Here is a 24946-nt window from a genome sequence, read left to right as displayed (position 1 = left end):
CAGACTTCCATGAAACCAAATTTGAGCGGCACAGAAGTATTGGGGCTCATCCCAGCATCACAGGGTAATATAGTTCTAGGCTCAGATGCCCCTAAAAGTTTATCTGTAATCTTTGCTTGCTGTTAGTTTAATGCTTTTTGTCTGCCATTCTAAATTTCAACAGATGCACCTATATAGAATTTCCCTGGAAAACAACAGCAACTATATCAGAGAAGGTAGAAATATTGTTTGAACTATTGTGATGTATCTAGATTATGAGCTTCAAATTAGGGGTTAATATAAAGTGTTATTCAGTATTCCAGGAAATTGTCAAGATCACCAAGTATTCTACTGACTTGACCTGTGTAACATTGAACTCAGTCTTTCCATGTTTCCAATAAAAACATACAGCAGTGTTCCAGAACCAGTGTCAAACTCAGTTAAAAATAAATCCTCTCATAATTTAAAGGTGTATCTACTAACTATATCACCCCAAAATATAGCTCTTGTAAGGAAAACTGTCTAGAATATATCAACCCTGAAATCTCCCCTGGATCTTAAGCAAAATCATAATTTTCAGTTATGATTCCTTAAAGTTAAAATAATCCTTCCTCTCTTGTAAACCACCTGATCCTCTGTGTTTTAATCTGTTTTTATTGCAACACGGAACCAGCTTTGCCTCGTTCAAGCTCAGGATTTGTAAATAACTAATTATAGCCTTGTTTTTTCCCCTTGAAGCATTAACATTTGGCACCTCAGAGAACAGTCCTTTTTCAGCTACCAGGCAGTTCAGGGGAAGCAGTGGACTCAGTCTCAAAACAGTAGGGTGCTGCTGACAAGCTCTCTTGGACCACTTCACCTCCTGCTCTCAGAAGAGCAATCAGATGAGCCAGAGGGCAACTTTAGGAAAATATTTTTCTCTAGTAGCAGTAACATCTGTCTCCTTGGCAGCCTCTGCTGGCAGTTGTGTTGGAAGCTGTGGGTTTGCCCCTGGCCCTGCCATGTATTTACATTGCTGAGAGGTTATCCTGAGCTCCACTGGATCCTGTTACCTGATTTTCTTTTGTTCTGTCGTTTTCCCTCTCTGATGCTTTGGCTGCTTAACTCTTTATGGGTACATGTAAAGCAAAAATTATGCAGGCAGTATGAGATCAAAGGTGTTAATGGAAAGTATTAAGTGCTAAAGTTCTTTCTGTTTAGAGATTTAGCTTTTCTGATGTTTTAGCTGGATATATTTGGCTTCAGCCTAGGCAATTTCACCATCACTGTCTGAGCCTTGTGCCTTTCACTTGCATCAAATTCTCTTTGGTGCTCTTATTTCTCCTGCACTTTATACTCCTGAGTAACTGATTTTTGACTGGTGCTTCATTGCAGTGGCATGATGTTATTATAAAGACAATTATAAAGTAATCAGCACGGGCATATCAATATTTATTGAAATACTGAAAAAAATAATTCCATTGGCGATGAGAAACTCCTGGCAAGAACTGACATGACAATATGTATTTCACCGATACAGTAAGAGAACTTCAACTTCAACAAGTAACTCACTGCACATTCTAAGAGTTGCATGGATTTAAATCCAAGGCAGCTGCAGAACATCTGTAATACAAATAGTCAGACTTTACAGATTGTCTGTTTACAAACACAGAACAACTATAATAAACCAGCCAAAGCCAAACCCTTTGAATTTTAGTCTGCTTTTACTAATATATCCTGTAATCAATAAGGCAGTCAGAAGAAAATGCCTGGTTACAAAGTAGTTAACAATTAACATGAGCAGGTTTTTGGTCATTTGTTTTGTTTTGTTCGTGTACTTTGGGCAATCTGATGGGATTCTTGGAACCACAGATGTGGGCAAATATATGTTAGTTTATCTGAAATAGTTTCCATTAAACTGCAGGAAAAAATGTTCTTTTTGTTCTACATCCTTATGCTAATTCTTCTGTCCTGTATATAGATAATGGTTCTGTGAATACAGCTAGCAATATTTTTCCAAGCTTTTTTTCTTAACATTCAGTGAGATTCACTGTAGCACTTCAAGAGGAAAAAAAGAGAAAAGACAGAATGCAAACTCTTGTAACAATGCTTGGCTTTTCTTTCAAAAAGGAAAGAATGACCACATATCTTGTACACGTGGGTACATGTACTTCACAGCCAACATTGATAGCCACTTGCATCTTGCTGTTCATGTGGTTTGTTCGAGGGAGAACTCTGCTATTTAAATAATGCTTACATTGCCGTGTGGGATGACTGAGGGAGCTGTGCTTGCTTTGCTCATGAGCTGTGTGACAGTGTGTGTGTGTGTGACACAAGACAGGAGTTGCAGACACTGGGCTTTGCTGTGTTGGTACCCTATGCATGGACAGAATATTAGAGCTGATTAATACAGGCAATTAAAATAGTGCGCGTTGCACTAATGCAGATGTAGTAACTGATGTCTTTGGTATACAATGCGTGAATGGACAAAAGTGAGGGAAATGCACCTTTTCAAGTTCACATGAAACAGAAAAAGATATAACTCACATAATTTACAATAGATTTAAATAAACTACATTTAGGATTATGAAGATTTACAGACATTTAATCAAGTGAGTGATTTTTAATTTGTAAAGACCCTTCTGTGTCCCTGAACTATGTTCCACTAACTTGAAGACATGCTACAGTAAACACATATATTTGGCTTCTTCATTCTGGCTATATCTTATATAAAGATGAAACCAAAGAACAATAAATTAGCATCATAATTGTCTACAGTGAAAACTATCATATACAATATAAATAAACTATTCAAAAGCCAACAATCTTCATGAAAAAAATTAAAGTATTAGGATTTTATACAGTTTCTACAAGTGATTGTGCAGCCGATAATCTCAAAAATTAAAGTCAAACTGAAATTCCCCTATTGATTTTAGTGTCTCACGACATACAGTAATTAAGTACTGGTAAAATAATTACCAATTTAAAAGAAATAATAAGGAAATCACTGCTCTGCAATTTTATCACAGTATTTTTCCCCACAGGACCTAAAGAATGTAAACACTATGTTTTTGTTAATGTTAGAGATTAATACTTTATTGTAAGATGTATGTTGATCCACACCTGCACAGTTACCTTTCAGGGTAATGAAATAAGGCAAGAATTATAACTGTGGCACTACATGTTAATACTGATATCTTCGTTTGGACAGAGAGAGAAGTGTTTGTTCTTTTCTAATATTTGTTCTGCAGCAGACTTTGGCCTACACAGACACGGCAGTATCACTCTTCTTTCTTTGCGTAAAATATGTGTATTACCTAACTTTAAAAAACAAAAAGTTTCACTAGATATTGGATATTTGAGTTGAAATTTCGTTTCTTAATTACTGCCAATTTTTAAGATCGTTTCTTAATAAGCTCTGTGACATCATCAGGTCGTACAATTCATTTATCACTTCTTGCATCACAAAATGCATTTTCTTTATTTTTAGGGTTTTTTTTAACATCAGTGTTTAGTGTCCTAATTTTTATTTTCTTGTCAAAGGAGCTACTGCTTGGGATGGCTAAAATATCTCCACTTTCTTTATTTGAAACAGCCATAAATATATAGCAGAGCCATATTCTAGCCACTGCCCTAGTTAAGTATGTAGTTGAATTAACTAATTTTGGAATATTTCCTTAGCTACTGCATAGCTATCTGACAACAGTAGTAGAAGAGGGATACTGCCTGATAGAACAACATGAACACGTGACAAAACAAACTTCAGAACATAGTAAGAATGCCAAGCTAACTGGATAACAGACTCTTCACAGTAGCAGTTTGCAGGCCTGAGAGACTGACAGTCACAACCAGCCTCTGAGAATGTGGTGGCAATTCTACATAGCACGTGGCCTAGGCAAGCTCTCTCTTACAGGTTGTTGAATGTATGCCACATCATTTATCACAGAAGAAGTGTTGGGTCCTTGGAAGGATGACAGAAGATGCTATAGATGCAGTTTTGCATCTATTATAACCGTTTTAGAAGTCCTGCTATACAGTGAAGGAATTTAGTGCACTCAAATTCCCCACTATCTTAGCTCATTAATACAGATCAGGTTTTTTTTTCCACCTAGGTTTCTTCATCTTGGCAATCGGCAGCGTTAAATATACAAGGATCGTTCTGTCCTTTTCCATGTTGACACTGGTGATAGTATCCACTTGGTAAGTTCACTTCACTCCAGTATAAAGTACTATAGAGATTCCTTTGGGGATGTGTAGCATATGATTCACAGTTTGCAATACAAATACCCTGATACATCACTTATTTACTATTAGTATTTGATTATTATACCATTTTGCAAAGTCTTAAAACCACGGTTTAATTAGTGTTGCTTGGAGCAGTTCAGAATATGTTTTTTTTTTCCTTGAAAGCAGAAGCTCTAATGGGTATAATTTATGCTCTCTTTGCATGCAGCATTTCAATGAGAAGGTTATTACAGGGCACATCCCCGTTCAGGTGTTTGTAGTAGAGGTATTCTTCGGCCTGCATACTGATGGCCCGGATTTCTGGTAGTCGCAGGAGAAGCTGCCCAAATTTGTCTGTTTGCTGTGGGTAATTACACATTGTGTAGTCCAGCAGAGCAGCATTCACTTGTTCCTGAACACCTTCCACAAGCTGAAAGTTCTCGAGATTTTTGACATCTGAATGATAATAAAGAAAAAAAAGTAACAATTCAGTTGCATTTTAATTCCTGTTTATGAAGGCAGTGTTTCACTAAATGCATGTATTTTTTTTTTTTTTGCCTCCTGACAAAAGCATACTTTACAAGCTGCTGAATATTCAGTGAACCCTTTTGCCAACTTTCCTGGGAAAATGATCACAAAAGAGCTTTAGCGGAGTGTCTTGTTGAAATTCTGCATATACCTCAAATCAATTAGACACCAATGGAGTCTGAGCAAGGTCAGCTCTTTTCATAGCTTACAAAAAGAAAGGTTGAGGATTCCTAAAGTAGAAGACCATAATATATTGCTAGCAAATGAGTCCCAAGAGGAAGCCCTATCTTTAACCTAGTATGTTACACAATTCATATAATTCTGTATTAATTTTTCTGACCCAAGGTGAAATCTGTGTCCAGGGTATGATGTAGTTAATTCTAATAAAAAGTGACAGCGTTCTTGTTTCTGTTTGACATTTTCTAAATGATTCTGAAAGCCTTTGACTTGTCTAGCCTATGTTAATGAACCATCTGGTACACTCCAGTGACTGCCAAAATAATCTTCCCTACTAGAAACTCTCTAAAATATATATTTCACTGACTAATGATCTTTATAAAATGAAATCATTGTCCTTTGGGTGGAATACCAGATAAGAATGGTGCCCTTTAACCTGAATATGGTTTTTGAAATCCAACACTGATTCCTATTTTTTTTTTTTTGGGTATTGGACAACGAGGCATTTACATCAGCACAGCAGGTACAGTTTGTTCCCTCTGCCTCTGTTTGATTATCTTCTGTTCCTATACAGCAAGTTCAAGCTCTGGAAATGCTGGTCAGAGATAAATGCCAGTATATTATCTCCTCATTATTTGCTTCCCTGTGTAAAAATCACTCCGATAGCATCGTCTTTTGACATGTCTGGAGAATGCAGAAGTTATTCTAAATCTTGCAAATTAGAGTGCTGCTATAATGCAGAAAGAGTGATCAAAGTGCACTTGCTGGGAGAACTTGTTTTGGTTGGTGTTTGATCATTTTTACCATCAGTAGAATACTGTAACAGTTTCTTGTAATGCTAAAACATGGTGACACTGGGCATAACTATGCTGCTAATTCACTCTGGATAAAGACAAATCTGCTCGTCTATGGATGTTGTTGGAGGCATACTGATGGGGAATTTGGCAGAATTTGGTTCATTGTAAGTGCCAGCCTTTGATTGTAGGGGAAATGAGTGTTTTCCTTTGCGACACAGGAACACACGTTGGTCCCCCAATCCAGCAGGAGCGTGGGAGGCTGTGTAAGTTGGGTCTCACTGCACCTCTTCCTAGAAGTGCTTTAAACAGAGCAAATATTGGTTCCTGCACACAACCGTGTGCTGGAACATGAGAGAAATAGTTGGGGGAGGCAAACACTGTCTTTGGGACAAGAGGATAGGAAAGATGCCAAGGATCCCCGTGGCAGCCTGTGGCAGCACGCACAGCCTCCAGAGCCTGAGTTACACGCTTTGAGCAGGAGCCCCTGGAATGTGCTGGCTGCCAGCTGCACTTCAGGTTCCCTCTTGCATGAGCCAGGGCGAGTGTTTCCTGCTGTGGTTGTTACTGCCTATTTCCTGTCCCAGTTTCACTGTGGAAATGAACCCAGTGGCTCCCAGGTCTGTTCTGCTTGTTTGGGAACTGGGGACATGACACCCACCTGAATTTTGCTCGCTGGCTTAAGGAACTCGATAGTAACACTTAAATTATGATGGTTGTCCAACAAGAATCATCTGAACTTTGCATTATTCCGAGTGAAGAGAACTGGAAACTTCAAAGCTGCTATTTCTGGTCCCTTAGCTATTCGAACTCATTTATCCAAAGTCTTTTTGCCAGTGTCTCTGGAGATCTTTGGATAATCATGTTTCCATGTATTACACTGGACATTTTCTCACACAAAATATAGCTGTTTATTATTTTTGCATACCGACAGAAAACTCCCAAGGTATTTTGTAGTTAGTGTAACCTGGTTTAAAAATTGGGTGTTCTAAGCACATTTTTATAAAGTTAAGAAAGAAACAGTATCAACTATCACAATTATTTTAAATAGGTTGTTTCAGATCCAAGACACAATCATGAATGAATTGTTAGAACATAAGAAATTCCCACAGAAAATAGGGACTATGCTGGAGATTAAACTGAGTTAAACAGCAAGATAAAATGTGTGGTGATTTCAAAATCAGAATTTTGAACTTTTTTTCCCTCTTTTAAAAATAACTTTAAACATCACAAAGTTTTAGAAGCTGTTTGCTGACTCAACCCCCTTTAAATTCAAAGGGACCTTTCTGTTGCTGTCTGTCTGTCTGAGTCACACTGTGTATTAAATTGTGCTGGCTCCTTGGAAAACCAGCTTCGTTATTATTTTTGCCCCGTTTAAATGTTATTGCATGGATTATATATTTATTGGAAAATCACAAAATAAATTTTAATAGAATTTAAGAAGAAGTAAAATCTGAGAATGGCAATTTTCCCCTATTTTCCTATGAAAGTGATGAATTTAACTTATGTTTTAGAGATGTATTCTGTTTTCAGCTGAATCGATACCATACTCCAAGTCAAGAAGAGGCATAATATTTTATGTGTATTACCCCCATATATAGGATCTGTGGCTTCTGGCATTAGGTGTTACCTGTGTCCTGGGCAGGTGTTCCTACACACCCATCAGCTATGTGGCCTGGCTGAGGAAGTTGCACAACTATGGGGGAAGGTCTGTCTTGTTTTCTTTTCTCATCTCAGTGGATAGCTCTTTAAATCCTCATATGTGGCAACATAAGCACTGAAGTCAGATGTAAAAACAAGTCCAATTGATATTAACAGTAAACAAAAAGTAGTTCTGGGGCTTCTATACCACATTCAGCCTGAGGAAATACTTTTAATGTCTTTCCTTCTAAACAAATTCTTGCTATTTGTGGTGAGGCTCAGTCCTTGTAAACAAGATGTTACTGGTTAACCATCTAAAACATGTAGAGTCTTCCTGTCTTTCTATACTGAATCAGATACAGACCAAGTGATTATAGTTTAGGACATCACTACACAATTCATCTGTGTGTAGATCTCTTCAGGACTGCAATTTAATAGTGGGGATGTAAAGGCAACCTGATGACCAGTTATGTGAGTGAGTCTTCTTGAAGTGCCCAAGATATCTGGATATGAATTTTAAGTGCTTTCATCTCATGCACGTTAACAGTAAATGTTGCAAATGAGACAATCTGACCAGAGAGATAAGTCAAAGGATATGTGCTGGGAGCACTGTGTAAAGCTCCATTTGTCATCTCCCAAGCTCTTCCTATGATATTTGATATATCATCAAAAATAGTTTTGCTAAACACATAGTTGCAATAAAAACTGTGTCATTCTTTTTCAGAGAGAATGACAAACTCTAACAAAGATGAGTAATAACAAAGGAAAATGTGAATATTAAGTTATTTCCAGCAACCCCGAGTTATGTAGGTAGAACAAGAAATGGTACACAGTTTTCACTTCTGGTACCTTGTGCTAGCTAATACAAATGAGTTTAATGATAGCTTTGGTTTGTAAGTAGATGGTTTTCCTGTGGTTTGGGTTTGTTCTTGGTATTTATTATGTAATTCTGGCTAAACAGACGTGATTTAGTTTTTCAAGTATTTCCTTTGCTAATAAATTAACCTGGTGAGACATCAAGCAATGCTGGTGTATCTCTGCTGAAGGCAGTGGTGTACAACGAGCGTGAAATCTGCTACTGATGTCTACAGCACAACTGTCTTTTATGCTTTCATGCAGTTCTTCATTCCTGTCTACTTTTCAGAATGGAAATGTCTCTTATCAATCTTTACATCGGTTAGTAACAATTTAAAATACACATGTTTAAGCTTAATGCAAGATATCATTTTCTGAGGTTTAGATGCTTGTAAATTAAATGAGTAGGAGTAGGTCCCCCCCTCCCACCCACACACCCTTTAAATCCTAGCAGCTAGAAAAAGTGTTTTGTGTTGCTACAGTAAGTATCAGTCTCTTAGCTCTTCTACTTTATTCACTCAGGGACTAATTACCAACTTTTTACATGAAACAGCCTTACTGTGAGCTCACAGTGGGGCATGCATCTTTTTCTATCCTTATTGAAAAGTAAACCCTTAGGTCTTCTGGAATATATTATATGTTTTACAAGAAATAGCAATTGCTTTTCTGTCAAACAAAGAATTTTTGTTCTCTATAGCTTACTTTTGACGATTAAGACAAAAACAGTATTATATTGTGTCAGGATCTGCTCTGCAGTCACAGGAAAGGTCTGTCAGTATTCTCAGATAACCCCCCATTTTGATTATTTTCTACATCTGCCATAAAGCTGTGCATTAAGCTGAAGCTGCATACAGCATTCAGTCTGAGGAGAACACTTTTGCATATTTTCCCCCAAAATGGGTCTGGTCTTTAGAGGGGGAAAATATTTAGGTTTCAGAGAGATTTTCTCCCTCTCATATTCCAAACATGAAATACTGAAAATTTGGTGGTGTACTAATCTATAGAGAGCTTCCCTTGGTCTGGGAATTTTGAAAAGAAAAATGAAACAGAATGAGAGATTTAAATTAGAAAAACAGTAACTCCTTAGGAGGAGCGTAAATATTTCCCAGAGAAAGCCAGTTAAATTTTACTGCTCGTGTTTTTTACTGGATACTGTTCTACATGAAGCAATGAAGAGATGTGAACACAGGCAGTTCAGTTGCCTCTCTGCATTTTGCACCATTGCATGTCATGGCATTGCAAGGATGAAATAAGGCTGTGTTTAGGCCTCTCCGTGGGGAGGGTGATTTCTCACTTTCACAAGGCTGGAAGCAGTTGCTCCAGGCACTAGGACTTGATACCAGCCCAGGCCTAAGCTTCCTCACTCTGAATGGGCTGATGAGCCCCAACATTTAAGGACTTTATTAAAACCCAACTGGCCCCAACACTTCTCAACTCTTTGGAATGGCTGATTAGCTTGTAGATCAAATAGGATGTCTCCCAAACTCTGGTGTGGGTGGTTCTGGCCAGGATGGCCTTTAGGCTTGCCTTCTGAGAGGTTTACCTGTTCTTTCCAGGCAGACTGCATGGCCTAACAGGCAGCACTGCCTCTGCTGAGAAACATGCTGTTTTATCAGGGAAAGGGAGGGGCAATGTGCCTCCTCGTGAAATTGGGGTTCCCATCAGTGGCTTTAGTGTGAGGACAATTCCCACTTGACCTTGAAGATGGAACATGTTAATTCTGATGAAGGGTTTTACCTCAGAATGCTTCAAAAATGAGGAATTAACCAGGACTGAGGTGACATTACCAAACCTTCCTCTATTTAAACACAGTTTTTTACTGGTTTTGCCCACTTTCTGCTAGCCCTGCAAAATCTGCACTTTATAGGACTTAAAACACGGGTAGATTTTTGGCACGTGCTAAAAAGTTTTTTAAAGGCAAGAGTAGTAATGGTTGATAAAGTGCTGATCTCTGAAAATTACCCAGAATTCTCCTTCATTGAAACTAATGGCAGCAGCAGCAGTTCCATACAGCACATCTGTCACAAAGGCAGATGCATGCCATTCTACAGCTAAGCCTTCTTGACAGACAAAATGCTATAATGAAGGAAGATTTATGGTAAAGATAAGCTCTTTACTGCAAAATTCCCCTCGATTTTATTACAGCAGGATTGTGCTGAATGTTACCCACTTAGAAGTCATGGGAAACAATTCCTGATAGATATGTTTGTTAATCAGCGATAAGCCACTATATTTAGCACTTTTCAAACCTTGAAAAACCTTAACATAATAACAACAGAAACAACTTTTCTCCAGACTTCCAAACTGAATGTGTAGAAAACTTTTCCTGTCTTTAGAAGGATTGGATTTTGGCAATGGTTAAGGTATCTGTAACAGTGCAACAGTTGATCTCTGACTGTTTATTACGGTCATAAAGTAATTTTCATTTTCAGTTGAACATAACGTCAGATAATGGGCACATTGTTTTGAAAATCTTGATTAAATTCTTCTATAGCAAAGTATTTCATCTGTGCCTAAATATAGGGTAAAATTGTATGTATTTTTCAAGTGAGAAGAAGATGCTTATGAGAGAACAATCTGTAATTCTTAGTCTGGATCCTATTTCATCCCTTCAGTTTTCAATCTTGGTGGACCTCTGGTTTATTTCAGAACACGTCAGACTCAACTAAAACATATTTTGGTGTTGATTTACAGCAGAAGACTTCTTTCTAGTGCTATTTAAAATACTGAAGCATATTTTTCTATTCCATACAGATTGTGAAATGATAGATTCTTACTGAGTATATCAGCTCCTGATGTCTATTAAGAACCATGTTTATTGACTTTTGTGAGTAATTTTGTAATTGCTTTTGCTACTGTTAGCTCTGCAGTGGAAAGAGAGACATGGGGAAATAAGGTGGATTCCTCTCCTTTGCATGACTGTGGAAGGATTTTACTACATTTCAGTTGTTTCCTTTCTTACATTCCTGGTAAAGACAAAGGGCAAAACTTAATTTGATTGACTGAATCTTTATGACTGCGATAATTACTGAGTCATCACTCAGGAAATTAAAACGGCTTGACTTGCAACAGCTCAGGCTGAATTTACTGTCTTGGAAGTTAAACAAACAAACAAAATCTCCACTTGCTTCTTGTCCTGACACTCCAGGAACCAACATCCTTATCACATGAAAATGAGGCTTAGGTGATACGGTGGCCATTGATACACAATAAAACAAGATCCTGCCAGGGCTCTTTGACAGAAGAGTTGCTCACAGGTCCTGGCCCAAAGTCCACAGCCAGCTACACCCTTAAATACAAAGTCCAGCATTTCTCACTGAAACTCATGAGGGAAAATCACAGCCAGGTACAGCCTCACAGCCCAGGGTGTGTGGAGAGTCAGTTGTGATGAAACTATGGCCAAGCCTAGAAGATGCCAGGACAGACCAGAGACCACAGCAGTTCCACTGCTGGCACTTCATCTTGGCCATATGTGAGAGACTGAAAAATGGCCTTCAATCCTAAATCCCCTCCACTTTGGCGGATCAGGACACCAAGCCTAAACTCCAATACCACCTCACTTTCTTTCACTTTCTAAAGCTTCCTCCATGTCTGGAGTTATTCCCCTGAAGTCCCAGACTGGCTCCTGCTTTGGGTCAGCAATGAAATGTTACTTGTCTTTTGCTCATCTGGGACTGAGGGCAGCCTGTTTATTGCCCAAAGGTTTATTCTGTAGGTATTTTAATCTATGCTTAAGAGCTCCCTGATAGGATTACATTCCACATAAGAGAGTAGCTGCTGCTTTCTTTAAAGACATGACACAGAAACAGAAGTTTGAAGAGCAGTTGCTCTGTTGTGTCTTGAAGGAAATTCCCCAAACATCTGGAGTCTCCCATCATGCCAGTGGGTGGCCTTAGCTATTGCTAGCTACAGGCTGTTCTCAGTGAAGGTGTGCTCCAGTCTTTGGGTTGAACCTCTCCTGGTGCACTGAAAAAAATTAACCCTAGGGGATTAAGCCCACATTTACAGCCTGCCTTTGCAGACTGGTGCTAAGGGAACCTGCCTGGGCTGACGTGTCTTTCTGGTTCCTGCTTTCAGGTTTGTGTATTTGACCTAGTGACACTTGATGTAAAGACAGATCAATCCTAGAAAAAATGTCTCAATCTAAGTGTCTTTTCCAGGAAAAATTTTGCAACCACTACCCTGTGGAGCCACAGTCATATCTGCCACCAGCACAAGTTGATAAACTGGAACAGAAGTGATTTAGCAAAGGTCTTACAGACAAACTGAGAAAGAAAGTGAGTCAAAACTCATTTTTTTCCTAACTCATCACCTAATCCCAGGTTCATATTATATGTCTAGACTAGAAATGTTTGTCTTTGAATAATCAGTTAGAATAAGCACAGCTAAGAAAACTAGTATGCTAATTCTCATGCTGTCAGCAGGCTTATATACATGTATATATGCTTAAATGCAGGCAAATCTACAGCCAGAGCACTAGTATCACATTTGATAAAAGCAGAAATTAGGCTTTTGCTAAGAGTTAAAAAAATAGAATAAATAGTAAATTTATTGAACCAAAGGGTTCCCCCAGTTAATTTCTGAAACATCATTTGATCTTCAATAGCACACAGGATTATTGGTGTTTTAAGGGAACTGGCTCTCAATGCCTACAATTTGTAGGGTGTGAATAGTTTAAGATGTCATAAATATTTATGAAGTTCCTGGGAATGGTGATAGGGACATCATACAAAGTCCTTGAAGTTACGAACTGAGGCAGAAAGGGTGTTATATGCAACTTGCAATAATAGACAGTGTGGTATGATGTTAAGAGGAGCAAGAAACAGTCTATTATTTAGCTGAGAAGAAGCTGAATAGTTAGAAAATAAGGAATGGAAATTTTAGAGAGATTTGCTTTTACCTAGGAAAAATTTGCTCTGCTTTTGCTTAGACATTTGTAATTTTTCTGAATGTTTGAATTTATTGCAGTCATGAGCAGCTTGCACATTATCCTTTCCCTTTCCATCCCTCTCCTACTACTCTAGTGCTGTTTAAAATAGGAATAATGGACAAGATTAATCTCAGAGGTATTTCTACTGCCACCACTGGAACTACACCAAGGGGTGATATAGTCCTAAAAGAAGAAATATAAACATTTTCTGGAAAAATACAGAGCATATATTTCTACAGAGGTTAAACCACAGAAATGCAGCTGCCACTGAACCCCTCCTGAGTAGCAGGCCGTATCCTTTTATAAAGCCCATCTGTCTCTGCAGAGTATAAAAAATGCATGATGATAAAAAGCAGTACTCCTTAGGGGAAAAATCTCTCTGTACTAATCTTGTAGTCACTTTACAAAACAGTTTTTAATCCCAAATTTGCATTTGATTTTCAGTCAGGAACTTTTGTGGTTTTTGCAAAGTTTTCTTATTCCATTAGAATAAGATATGAGCTGCAGTTTGTTCAGGTGGCAAGTCCAGACTATGAATAAACCAACGTTATCATATGAAAGAGAATTAAACAGGCAGATCCAAGTGGGGATATATTAAGCCAAATTTAAGCTCCAGTAGTTGAATTTAGCCTGTGCTAGATGTCTGGTTTGCCTCAGGTTATATTCAGCTTTCCAGCTAATCGACTGAGGAAAACTGCCTCAGGTATGATAAAATTTACAAGAGAGCTCAGTCGAATAGCTCTTGTTATAAATACTAGCTTAAAGGCATTCTTCTGGTCTTTGGGATCAGGACTGTATTTGCATTTAATTATTATATTGCAAACTTTTTTGAACTTGGTTAAAAATATTAGACCAGCCAGTTATATCATTACAGTGGTCTTCAGAGAAGGGTAGAACTTCCTGGCACCTTTTTATTACTTGTTGAATTTTGTTTGTCTTTATCCTTTAGTTTGTCCTAGAAGCAAATCCCCATGGGAGCATGGGAGCAAAAATGATTACAATATATTCTCATTAAAAGAAGGAGATAGTTAAGCAAAGGTGTTTTAATGACGTCCTAATCTAAGAGGTACAATACTCTGCTATGACATTCTGTCAACATAATTGACAAATAATTCAGAGTTTTAAGCCTCTTGCACTATTATCACACAAGGCTTAGTGTGAGGCAACTAATCATCTTTTAGATTGATTTCAAAAACCTTTTGTCCTATTTTCTGTGACTTTTCAAGACATGGTTTTACTAGTTTTATGTGACAATGTGTCTTAACAGGGTTTTTTTTTCACTGAACTAAGTTGTGTCAGTGGAAGCTGGTTCTAGTTTAGAAAGAACATGAAAAAGATAATCACCTCTGCATGTGTAAGATATGGGAAGCTGAAATCAGTAACAGAACTATTTTCTTATATAACTGTGTTAAAATAACATAAAGCAAAATGCATTCATTTAATTTCTCAGTGCTGAAAGCAGTACAGTAGAAACAAATATATGACTCCTATGATCCAAACATTTGAATTTTACTATTATTTAAAAGAGCTAGACTCTACCTTGGGCAGTTACAGTTATTTACTATGTGAATGTGACTTCAGACAGCTCATGAGGTCATTGATGGTACACTGAAGCTGATGCTGTTTCAATTCCCTATCAAATTAACATTGACAAAAAAACCTGCTGGTTTAGATGAAAAGACCCAGTGAGTTTAGTCCCATCACATACATATGTGTACCGGTCATGAGATCATTACCACACCTGACTGCAGCAGCCCATGAATTTTCTTAAATGCAATGCACCAAGCACTGATGCTCCTCACTGAGTGATGGCAGAACTGGTGGCTCCTGCCCTGTTCCCATGGCTGGCCCAGGCCACCAGGCCTTGTGCCAGGTGGTGGAAAAATGAAACACTTTGTTCTCTTGTACTCCCAGTCTTGTTTTCATGGACAGTAAACACAACTAAGGTACGTCGTTTTCTGCTGAAGTTTTTCAAAGCATATTGTTTCTGACACTGCACATTGATCTGAGTGGAAGTTGCAAATTTCACTTTTTACTGTGACACATGTCTGAGTTATGGAATTGGTTTGGCAAATGAGAGTGCCAGAAGCCCAAATGGGAACATCTGCAACTACACTGACACTCTGCAAGTGTCAGTGCTGCCTGCAGGAAACACTGGAGAGGCACACAGATGTGTGTCAGCCCTTGGACTTTTCCCAAGGACTTGGATGTGTTCTTCATCCTCATTGCTTACACTTTTAAACATATAGATATGAAAGCTAAAGAAAAGCCCACTTGAAAGTCCCTCTGGCAACATGGTTACTCATCAGCTAAACAGACAGGGTGGAGAAGTGTGGAACAGAGCAAATATTCTCACATCTGCATTTCAAATGTGAGGCCCTTAGAATAGAGTTTTATTTCTCAGCTACCTCTGATTTCTTGTCAGGAAGTCCTGATCAGAAAGGATGGAACACTCTCAGGTAAGGTAATGCCTCAGCACATTTTTAACATTTCAATTGCTCAGTAAGGAATGGCAGAAATGTCATGTAAATTCCAGATTTGTGCTCAGTTCTCAGCTCAGATTAAAAATGTTTGGTCAGATATGGATGAGATGTTTCCACAGGCAACACAGTCACAAGTTTAATATGAGGAGCATGAATTAAGGGGCTCCAGCCCCCTATTAGCCAAGAAATAGTGCTTTCCTGTAGCCTTGCAGCCGTGGCAGACAGTGGGCTGTGCATTTGGCAGGATACAATTCATGTAAGTACACATGTTCATGGGGATGTGTACCATTATGCATCCTCACGCTTTAGTTTCATGGAAACCTACAGACTTTCAGATCTAAGGTATTGAGCATCAAACACTGCATTTGTAGCTGTAAATCTCAAAATGCCAAAGAAACCAGTAACTCCGGCAGAGCTGCCCACCTGCCCTGGAGGGATTCCTGCCCAATTGCTGGGGAAATGGCCTGAAACACCAAATGCCCTGGACTTGTTCAAGGCAATGCACTCACATGCTAACTGTTTTTCTTGCCTTTGTTCATTTGCATTCACTAATTGGAAGTTAATTTGTTCCCAGAGGCAAATAAATATATTTAAACTAAAAATTATACTTTTCTTTTTTCCAAACTGTTGCAAAGCAACTCAGTGCTTCTCCTAGTACACAGTCCTACGAGCACCTCTGAGTGTGTGGTAAGACCATAGTGCCTCTTTCACCACTATCCCATCCTTATGCTTAACACAGAGATTATTGGCCTGTTCACCTTAAAGTCAGCTTACTTTGACTGGTAAAATAGAGTAATTCAACAAAGATTAACACAATTCTTACCACTTTTGTCCAACCAAGACTAATAAGTTTACAGTTAAGCACAACCCAGAAATGTATTTTGATATTAATTATCTGTGTCAAACTTACATTAAAAAAACCCCACACAGATCACAGTACAGAAAGTACAAATCAAGCCTGACACTTGGGGAAAAAAATCACATACTGGAAAAACTTGACATAGAATCCAGTGATGTCAAAAATCCTAGATATTTGTTGTTTCAAAATCAGACATTCTTCATTTAGTCCAAAATAACAGACATCTATAGTGTACCTTACTGTTGGTGACTTTTTAACAGCTAGGTGCTCTCACAGCATGGTACTTATGTGCACAGTAATGAAAGTTCACTATTGATTTTTCTGTAGCTGCTTGTAACTATTATAGTTGATACATCAATAGAAAAGGAAAGCACAATGTTTCACAGGAGGCAGAAAATCAGAGAATACATGATGCCATGACAGTAAATCATGGCATAATCTCAAGAATTGATAGATGGTTACTGCTAAGTTGAAAGCCATGGCTTTCCCTGAAAAGCCTAGCCTATAATCGCCCAATATGTTCTAACAGACTGACTGCCCCTAATAGTGGTAAAGGACACAACACAATGTTTCATCTCCAGAGTAATGGTTTCCATGAACCAGGTAGTGGTGCTGGAATTCGTTTTGTGTGTTACTGCAAAGTTTTTTTGAATGCTGTTTAGACTAATACTTACAGGTTGTAGGAAAAAGAAGGCTTTCTTTTTTTCCCCCAGAAAAGAGCACAGAAGGTTTTTGTTTAAGAAAAAAAAGAGGAAGAGAAGTTGTCATTAATTTTTAACTTGCAAAAGTCTGCAGTTAGTTGAAAAGGAAATGCAAAAGAGCTGATTATTCTTGAGATCAAAATATTGGAGCTGTTTTGTCAAGAAAGGCAAATGCAGAGAAAACACATTTACTGGAGCTGTTTCCAGTTCCACAGCATCCTGAAAGGGAGCCAAAGGCACGTAAGTAATTGAAAGCTCTTTTAAGTGTCTGATTCTCTCTGCTGCATTTTTGAGGGGCACAACGATCTCTGAATTTTACAGTATGCCTAGTGAATTTTTAGCAGGAAAGTTCTTAATTTCTTTGTTCCCTCTTTACTCCCTGGATCATCTCTGGTAGCTTTATCTAAGGTTTTAATTAATTGTGAGGATCTTTTTTTTCCTGTCTCAAAAAGGGAGGAAGAAATGCAGGTAAGAGCTGGCCAGCTGGAGTACATACTGCTCTCACAGTAACCTCTTAGCAGTGTTCTTCTCTGAAAGAGTACTTTTAGTTTTCAACATTTTCCAGCACTTCTGTAGTGCATGTCAGTCCTATATCTGTCCTTTTCAACCCTGCTGGTGTCTCCCTTCTCTAAAGACAAATGTGTCCCAGAAGCAATGGTCTTAGACAAGAGGAAAGGACTTTCTCAAGCTACTTTCTCAGGCTTGCAGCATCCAGCCTGCCTCAGACTGGGCTTGAAGAACAGTCTTTAGGCTATGGGTTTTCCCCTGGTGAAAGACTGGACAGCATCATCTATCTTGTCCTGAGCAGCTCACTGATCTCTGACAATTTTTGGTGTTGGGGAGGAAAGATGGTGTTGTAGAGTCAGTCCCCATTCTGATGCTGAAATCTTTCTCTTTCATGTGGTGAGACTTTCCTTCACTTGGCAAGCAAAAGTGTTGTGCAATACATTTATAATTCACATCAAACCTTCCCAATATTGAGTATTATGTTAAATGTGGGATTTTCCTTACCAATCGTTGAATAACCTTATAAAGAAGAACTCTTAAAATATCCTTGGGATGATGGCCATGTGCAAAGTAAATTTTTCTAAGCCACATGGACTGTTTAGGGGCTTACTCTCAGTTTGTCCCATGATCAATGGCTCTGCACAGGACCAGAGCAATACTATGAACTCTTGCTCTGAGAGGTTCATCCAATCTTGGTAGCAGATTTGCCAGAGCCTAAGGAGTTGCAATTTTCATCCATCTCCCCTTTCCTGTCAGCAGAAGTCATTGGGACACACTCCAAGTCATGAGCTTGGGAAGGAGTGTTTCTGCACAGCCCCCTTCTGTCTCCCAATTCATGATTCCAGCTGCATTCAAGCCTGGGCATTAAAATTTGTTTCTGAATTTTCCTTCATTGTTTCTTTCCTGTTTGCTTCTGTTTCCTCCCTTTCCACCTCTGGCTTGGCTTTGATTACAGTTCCATGGTTTCTCTTTCCTTCCTGGCCTTTTCCCCCTGTTTTCTTGACTCCTATTTCAAGCCCTCCAGTCTCTCTCTAGTCCTCTGATCCACACTACTGCTGTCCCTTGTTCTCATCGACTGCTTCTGGTTCCTGCTCTGCCCAGATATCCTCTTCCCTGCCACTCTTCTCACATCACTCTTGAAGATCCTTTCTTTTCACCTGGCCTCTTGTTTTAATTCTCCTGTGATGTTTTCGCATTGTGCTTTACAGTATTTCACCTCTCTATTCTAATTCCCTCAGAGACAGCCATTGCTTTTGTTTCTCTTCCAGTGTTCAATCTTGCACAAGCAGCACAGGGATAAGAGGAAGAGGTGAATTGGGCATAGTCTACAATGCATCTCCAGTAAATGGCTGACATTCACCCATACATAAACTTTCAGGTAAGATCCTCTGCAATGTGTGTTTTTAACTAGAAATAAATGACAGGCAGTTTTTAATCTATGTATTCTGGTTTTAAAAGTATTTAACAAGTTGTCTGTTACTACTGCAAAGTGAATATAGTCATTATATTCCTTTAGCAAGTTCCTAATTCAGTGAACTATTTAAGCACATGTTCAAATTAAAACCATATTACTGTCTCCAAGATTAAGAATATTCATTCACTTATCTGTATTTTAATACATAGCAATTTATTCCCATGTTGTGCTGGGAAACTGGACTAACAAAAGTAGCCACTGGTGCCACCAGCAGCTAAAAAGATTCTGTGTAAAACTGTATTTCCTCTGTTGCATATATAACAAATTTAAACTTGCACCTTAAACATCTAAAATGTATATTAAAAATCAGAACAGGACAGAAATTGTCAAATTATTCCAAAAGTAGTGACACTTGTAAATGTGGGTTATGTGCAGGTAATTTTTCCCCCTTTCAGGAGCTGTTTAAAGGCCACACCAACTAGTATTCTATAAACATAGTAGAGAAGGAAAAAGTGCAGAGCACACTGATTGGGTTATTCTGAAATCCCCACTGTCTCCACACAAAGGCAACAGTACAGAATACAAATATTGCTTGATACCCATGTTTCTAATTACTTGTGAGATTTGTATCTAACAAATATATGACCTAATTTTCTCTCAAGCATCTAATCCTATTGTTATTTCAAAACCTTGTAAAATATGCATTTTAGAAAAAAACAACATGAAAAGAGAAACTACTTGCTGAAGATGGTTAATCTTTTTTTTCCATGGCTTGCAGCTGTCAGACAAGCAGACAACATAACCCAGTAATGATCAGTCTGAATCAAATTCATGCCTCGAATAATGCCATTGTACTCAACAGTTACACAAGGTATGAATTTGCAGCATTCATTGCATTTAATGAAATAAAATCAACTGTGATTATTAATTTTCCTCTATAATTTAGTGCAGTTTATTCAAAAAACTCAATCAGCCATGAAACAGAAGGCTACCTCTGGAATTCCTGCAAGAATTTTATCATTCACTACTCCTACCCCCACAGCTGAGATGAATGATTCAAGTTGTATTTATTGAAAAATATTGGCTTAATTCTTAACTATACCTTATAACCCCAGGATTTGTGATTTTTTTCACAAAAAGAATGGATTGGAGATTTCATTAAGGTGGATACCTGTAAGACAGACACTGTCCACTTTCCTTCATAGAGCCTGCACATGTGTAGAACCTGCCTGGGAGGCTGGACTAAAACCTGTCAGCTCACTGGAAAAGTGTTCTCAGGAGCAAAATGTTGTTTATCAAAGTCATCCCTCCATACATAAGCATTTAGCATCTGTAAGAAATTTGAAGACTGATTTTTAATTGTTTGGCTTTGCTATAGGTTTTGACAGATAAAGTGAAAAGAACTAATGCCTTTGATTTGTTTTTCTATAAAGATATGAGAAAAAGCAAGGAAATAAAAGTACAGGGTGAAAGAAAATCCACTTTGTCCTGCATGTGCTAAAATACTAAAATTCACTTATTTTTCAAATTTCTTTTGCAAAGTTTTAGACTCTAGTAAGAAAATACAGCAAGAAACTACTTTGATGTTGAGTAATTTCTAAAGGAAAGGATCAAAATTTCTCTAAATCTATTCAAGATATGTTAAATCCGATTCCTTTTAACAATAGTCTTTGTTATGCTATCTGTAGATATTTCAAACAGTGTTGTTTGAATCAGCCTCTACCTTACATAGTATCTTTAACACTCTGGGTTTCACCACTATTTACAAAGACAGATGACTATTGTTTTCACTCACCAGACAGCATAGTTGAGATATCATTTAAGAGACTTCAAAGCTCCATATTCAGTAATGGAGTCAGAAGCAGAATTAGAGACAAAAGGGTTGATTTCTCTGTTGGGCAATGCTGGCTCCATGAAAGGAGAACATCCCTCATGAGATGATTCTGAAATGAGGTTTTGTCCATATTCATTTGCTTTACTTTCCCAGAGGGTTAAAGTAGAAAAGTGGAATAGCTCTTCTAGTGGCAGAGTGGAGTAGCCTGGCTGCTTTGCTTGAGACCCAGAGAAGAGCTGAATGGTCCAGGAGCAGACTGGCTATTTAACTCTTCTACTGGCCCTCACCATCTCTAGTAAGAGATGTATCCCTATTTTCCAAAGCAATGTGGAACACGCAGCAGTGAGGGATTATGTAAGACTACTGACAACTGTTCACATTAGAAGTTATTCAATTCAAATTTGTCAAATGGAAAAATGCTTGTAAAAACTGAAATTAAGAGACTCCTTAGAAATTTCAACTTCTTGACTATGAAATTTACTGATTTGGGGACAAGAAAAGACCCCTATAATCATCACTGTTACCTCTTTCAGCCTTCTGCTCAATGCAAACCATCAGTTTTCATCCAGCACTTGGGCACCAAGTCTTAACTTTTGACTGAGCTGTATCATAATAATTCAGAGAAGCATCATCTTGACTTCAGATTTCAAGAAGCAGAGCCTCCATTATACCCAGAGATGAGATCTTCCAAAAGACAGTGATCTTCACCTTTAAATGTGTGTCTTTCTAGTATAATTTATCCTAAACTGATCTTATACAGAGCTAATCCTGCAAATGTGTTCATAGTGACTTCCATGGGATGTGCACAGGAGACATTGGTTACTTGATTAAATTTTTAACATGCTTCATCATATTACATATCAGTGACCACAGCATTTTGTCCTTTGGCCTTGGCAAATAGTGCTGCCAAGGTACTCTTCCAATCTCACTGCTTCCCTGTCTTTTGGCATATTTCCTTTTCCCTGCTACATCAGACATAAATTGTGTTCACTATCAAGGCCTTGTAGCTGTTCCTTCCTTACCTGTCTTCAGTCATTCAGTGTCACAAGGCCATCTCCTGCCTCAGACTTGCCTGCAATGCCATCTGCCTTTCCCACACACCACCTTTCCAGACCAAGTACTTTCTCCTCTCTGCCTCTCATGCTTAATATGCCAGATCTACTTATCCACCTTCTTTGTATTCCCTTTCAAAACGTTTTGCTGTGACATCTGAGACAAGCCTGTGTGCTGGGACTGTGCCTGTCATCCTTGCATTGTCTGCTAGTCAACATCTGTTCATCATCATATCTGTGGAGTGTATACTTTAAAGGAGCATTTACAAATGTCACCTGCCATTAAGGAGTCTTCATCATAAAATTAGGAAATGTTCCTATTAATAAGTTTGTCACAGTGAAAGGATCATCCTAGCTAGATGTCTCATTCTATGTTCTTTGGTTTCATTCCCAAGCAATCTGCTGATGAGACAGTCGTTTCAAAAAGTCTACTTGAAATACTGTTAGTACAGCAAAAAATAACCAAGAATCCAAGGGAGGAATTTTTTTTGTTAGAAATCAGTATGAGCAAAAATGTACTTAAATAAATCTTGATTTTGCCTATTAGTCAGCTGTCAGCTAATAATAAATTATATTTAGTTCCTCCCTTGTTATAAATACATATTGATTAGTTTTAAACTCTGAACTTCAGAATGAATTATATCTGGTCATCGCTAAACTGCTCTCTTCACTAACAAAATATCCCCAACACCTATTATACTGCATTTAATTAAGACAAGCATCAGCTTTATGTACCATTATTTGCTTCTGCCAAGTCTCTGTGGTATAAATATTGAGCAGTCACATCTCCTGAATACTAAGCAACCCTACCAAATGATTACATGAAGTTTAGAAAACATTTCTTTGCCAGTATAACCTTCCAGTGCTTACTGTAGTTGGACAGTAGGGTTGAGATAAGAGCGTGAATCTGACAAGTGTGCAGTAAGGATTTTTCTAACTTCAGGTGTAATATGGGGAAACCTGAAATCCCTGGTGGAATGCTAATTGCACAGAGCCCCTTGACTACTCACTTACTGGTGTTTGCCAGGTGCAATTCTACAGGTACACTTGGGTAGCAGAATGGATGAATGTAAGAAAACTGCCTATGGATTGAATAAAATCACCTCAAAATAACAGCCCAACTAGACATGTGTATTATAAATAACACATATACAAAAAGAGGTGTGAAAGCATTTGTATATTTAGAGACTGTCAAAAGTAAAACCTGCTAGAGTGACCACTTTGAAGAAGACTGCTTTAAACCTTAAGTACTGTTCATCACTGTGAATAAGAAGTGGACATATTTGTGATGACAAGTCCATCCCTGGATGAGTGCTCCATTTCTGGCTTCCATTGGTTTGCCAAGGAAGACTTTCATGCAATACTGTTCGCTTCAAATTCACAGCACCTACTTCAGACCCTGGGACTGAAAGTGCTTTGTAAAGACAAAGTGATATGTGTGAGCTGCTCAGTATCCTGCCAAAGAACCACCCAGGCCCATTTCACTGGAAGGAAAATAGAGTCCCTAAAAACTACAAATGGCTCACACCTGCCCAATGAGAGTGTGAGAATGGCTGTGCTGGCACTCTGGATCATCCAGGCTATAATCCCATCTTTGACAGTGATCAGGAGCACTTGGCCCATGAAACAGTGTAAGAAGAAAAGCACGGAGTGATACCTCCCAGGAGCAGTTGCTCAGGCTTCAGCAGCTGGTGGGCAGCAACAGCCAGAAGTAGAGATTTTTGTATTTCACAGCTTTCAATGGACTTTCCTTCTGTTAAATTCTCCAGGTGACTTAGGTAAGCACAAAAACTTCCAGCATCCTCTATAGCTTGGAGCAATGAGTGCCAGTGTCTGATGATATGCTGTGTTGAAGAATGCATTCTTGTGTTTTAAGCTGGTCACATGCTAGTTTAATTAGTTTAGTTCTGATACTAAAATATCAGAATGATGGGAGGAAGAGGCAGATTTTTGGCTAATTCTTGTTCTTGGTAAATTCCTATGTTTTGTGGACTGTGCTTTGAAAAGCTAGTGCAGTCTTATTAAACAGAGAGTGTAACAGGCAGCTCTATATTGCTGAAAGCATAATATGATTATTAGCAAGTCTGCAATAAAGACTTACAGGCCAAAATTTGCTAGGTTATACCTTTATATCTATATTATACTCAGTTATCTATAATCCTGCATGAACTGGTTCTTGTCTAATTTTCTGGTCTTGTTTCCTTTTTCTGTTTTGGTCAGATAAAACCTGCCTCACTGATTTCTTAATTTCATTCTCCTATTATTTTTGTTTGTGTGCTCTTAAGTATCACAAGTACTACAAAAATTCAGTCAATATTCCATTATGTTGCTTTCAGTTGATGCTTAAACTCTTATTTTCCTATTTGCATACATTGATTAATGTATGCAGATTAAACGCTGAGCAAAAACTGTGGAAGTGAAAATATTTACAGCCTCATGTTTCATCATCGTTTGCTGCTGCATTTTTTTCTAACATTTTCTGCATATCTATATTGCATGCTCACCAAGGCAGAGATTTTCCTAGTCTGTAAATCGGATAGAACAGTGATGTTACATAAAGTACATTTAAAAGTGCAATAGCTAATTTAAAATGTTGTTTTGGTGGTGTTTCTTTTTTTTTTTCAAGCTCCAGATTGTTGTGCAACTGCATTGATGTGAGCTACTGGAACCAGGTGAAATGGAGCACAGACAGGTTTTGTGCTGCTGCTCCTTGAGTGCATGTTTGCAGGGAGATCCTTCTGGTCCTGTGAGTGATAGGGGTAGAGTCTGCCTTGAAAATGCTTCATTTCAGCCTGTTTCATCTGTATGAAGAATTTAACAGGCACATTTCTTTTCCAGAAGTGGAAATGGTGGGGCCCAGGACCTCAAACACCTCCTCCCATCTCAGCTCTGACACATTAGGGAGACTAAAAGCAAGGAAAGATTAATATGCTCATATTCTTCTTAACTTGTAAATATTCTTCTTGTTTTAACAGAAATGAGAACAGAG

General features: G+C 38.3%; 1 protein-coding gene across 1 annotated transcript in view; it reads right to left on the bottom strand.

The window, feature by feature from the left end:
* Positions 1 to 3920: 3920 nt before the first annotated feature.
* Positions 3921 to 24946, bottom strand: part of NR5A2 (nuclear receptor subfamily 5, group A, member 2) — a 76336-nt gene continuing 55310 nt past the window's right edge. The window contains exon 6 of the mRNA XM_009074080.1: positions 3921 to 4638. Within this exon, the coding sequence (XP_009072328.1) occupies positions 4391 to 4638 (248 nt within the window). The 3' untranslated portion in view covers positions 3921 to 4390. The remainder of the gene's footprint in view (positions 4639 to 24946) is intronic.

The sequence above is a fragment of the Acanthisitta chloris genome, unplaced genomic scaffold, assembly GCF_000695815.1.
Source record: "Acanthisitta chloris isolate BGI_N310 unplaced genomic scaffold, ASM69581v1 scaffold25954, whole genome shotgun sequence".
Taxonomy (NCBI): domain Eukaryota; kingdom Metazoa; phylum Chordata; class Aves; order Passeriformes; family Acanthisittidae; genus Acanthisitta; species Acanthisitta chloris.
Note: the sequence above shows the minus strand (reverse complement) of the source record. Positions and strands in the feature narration are given on the sequence as shown.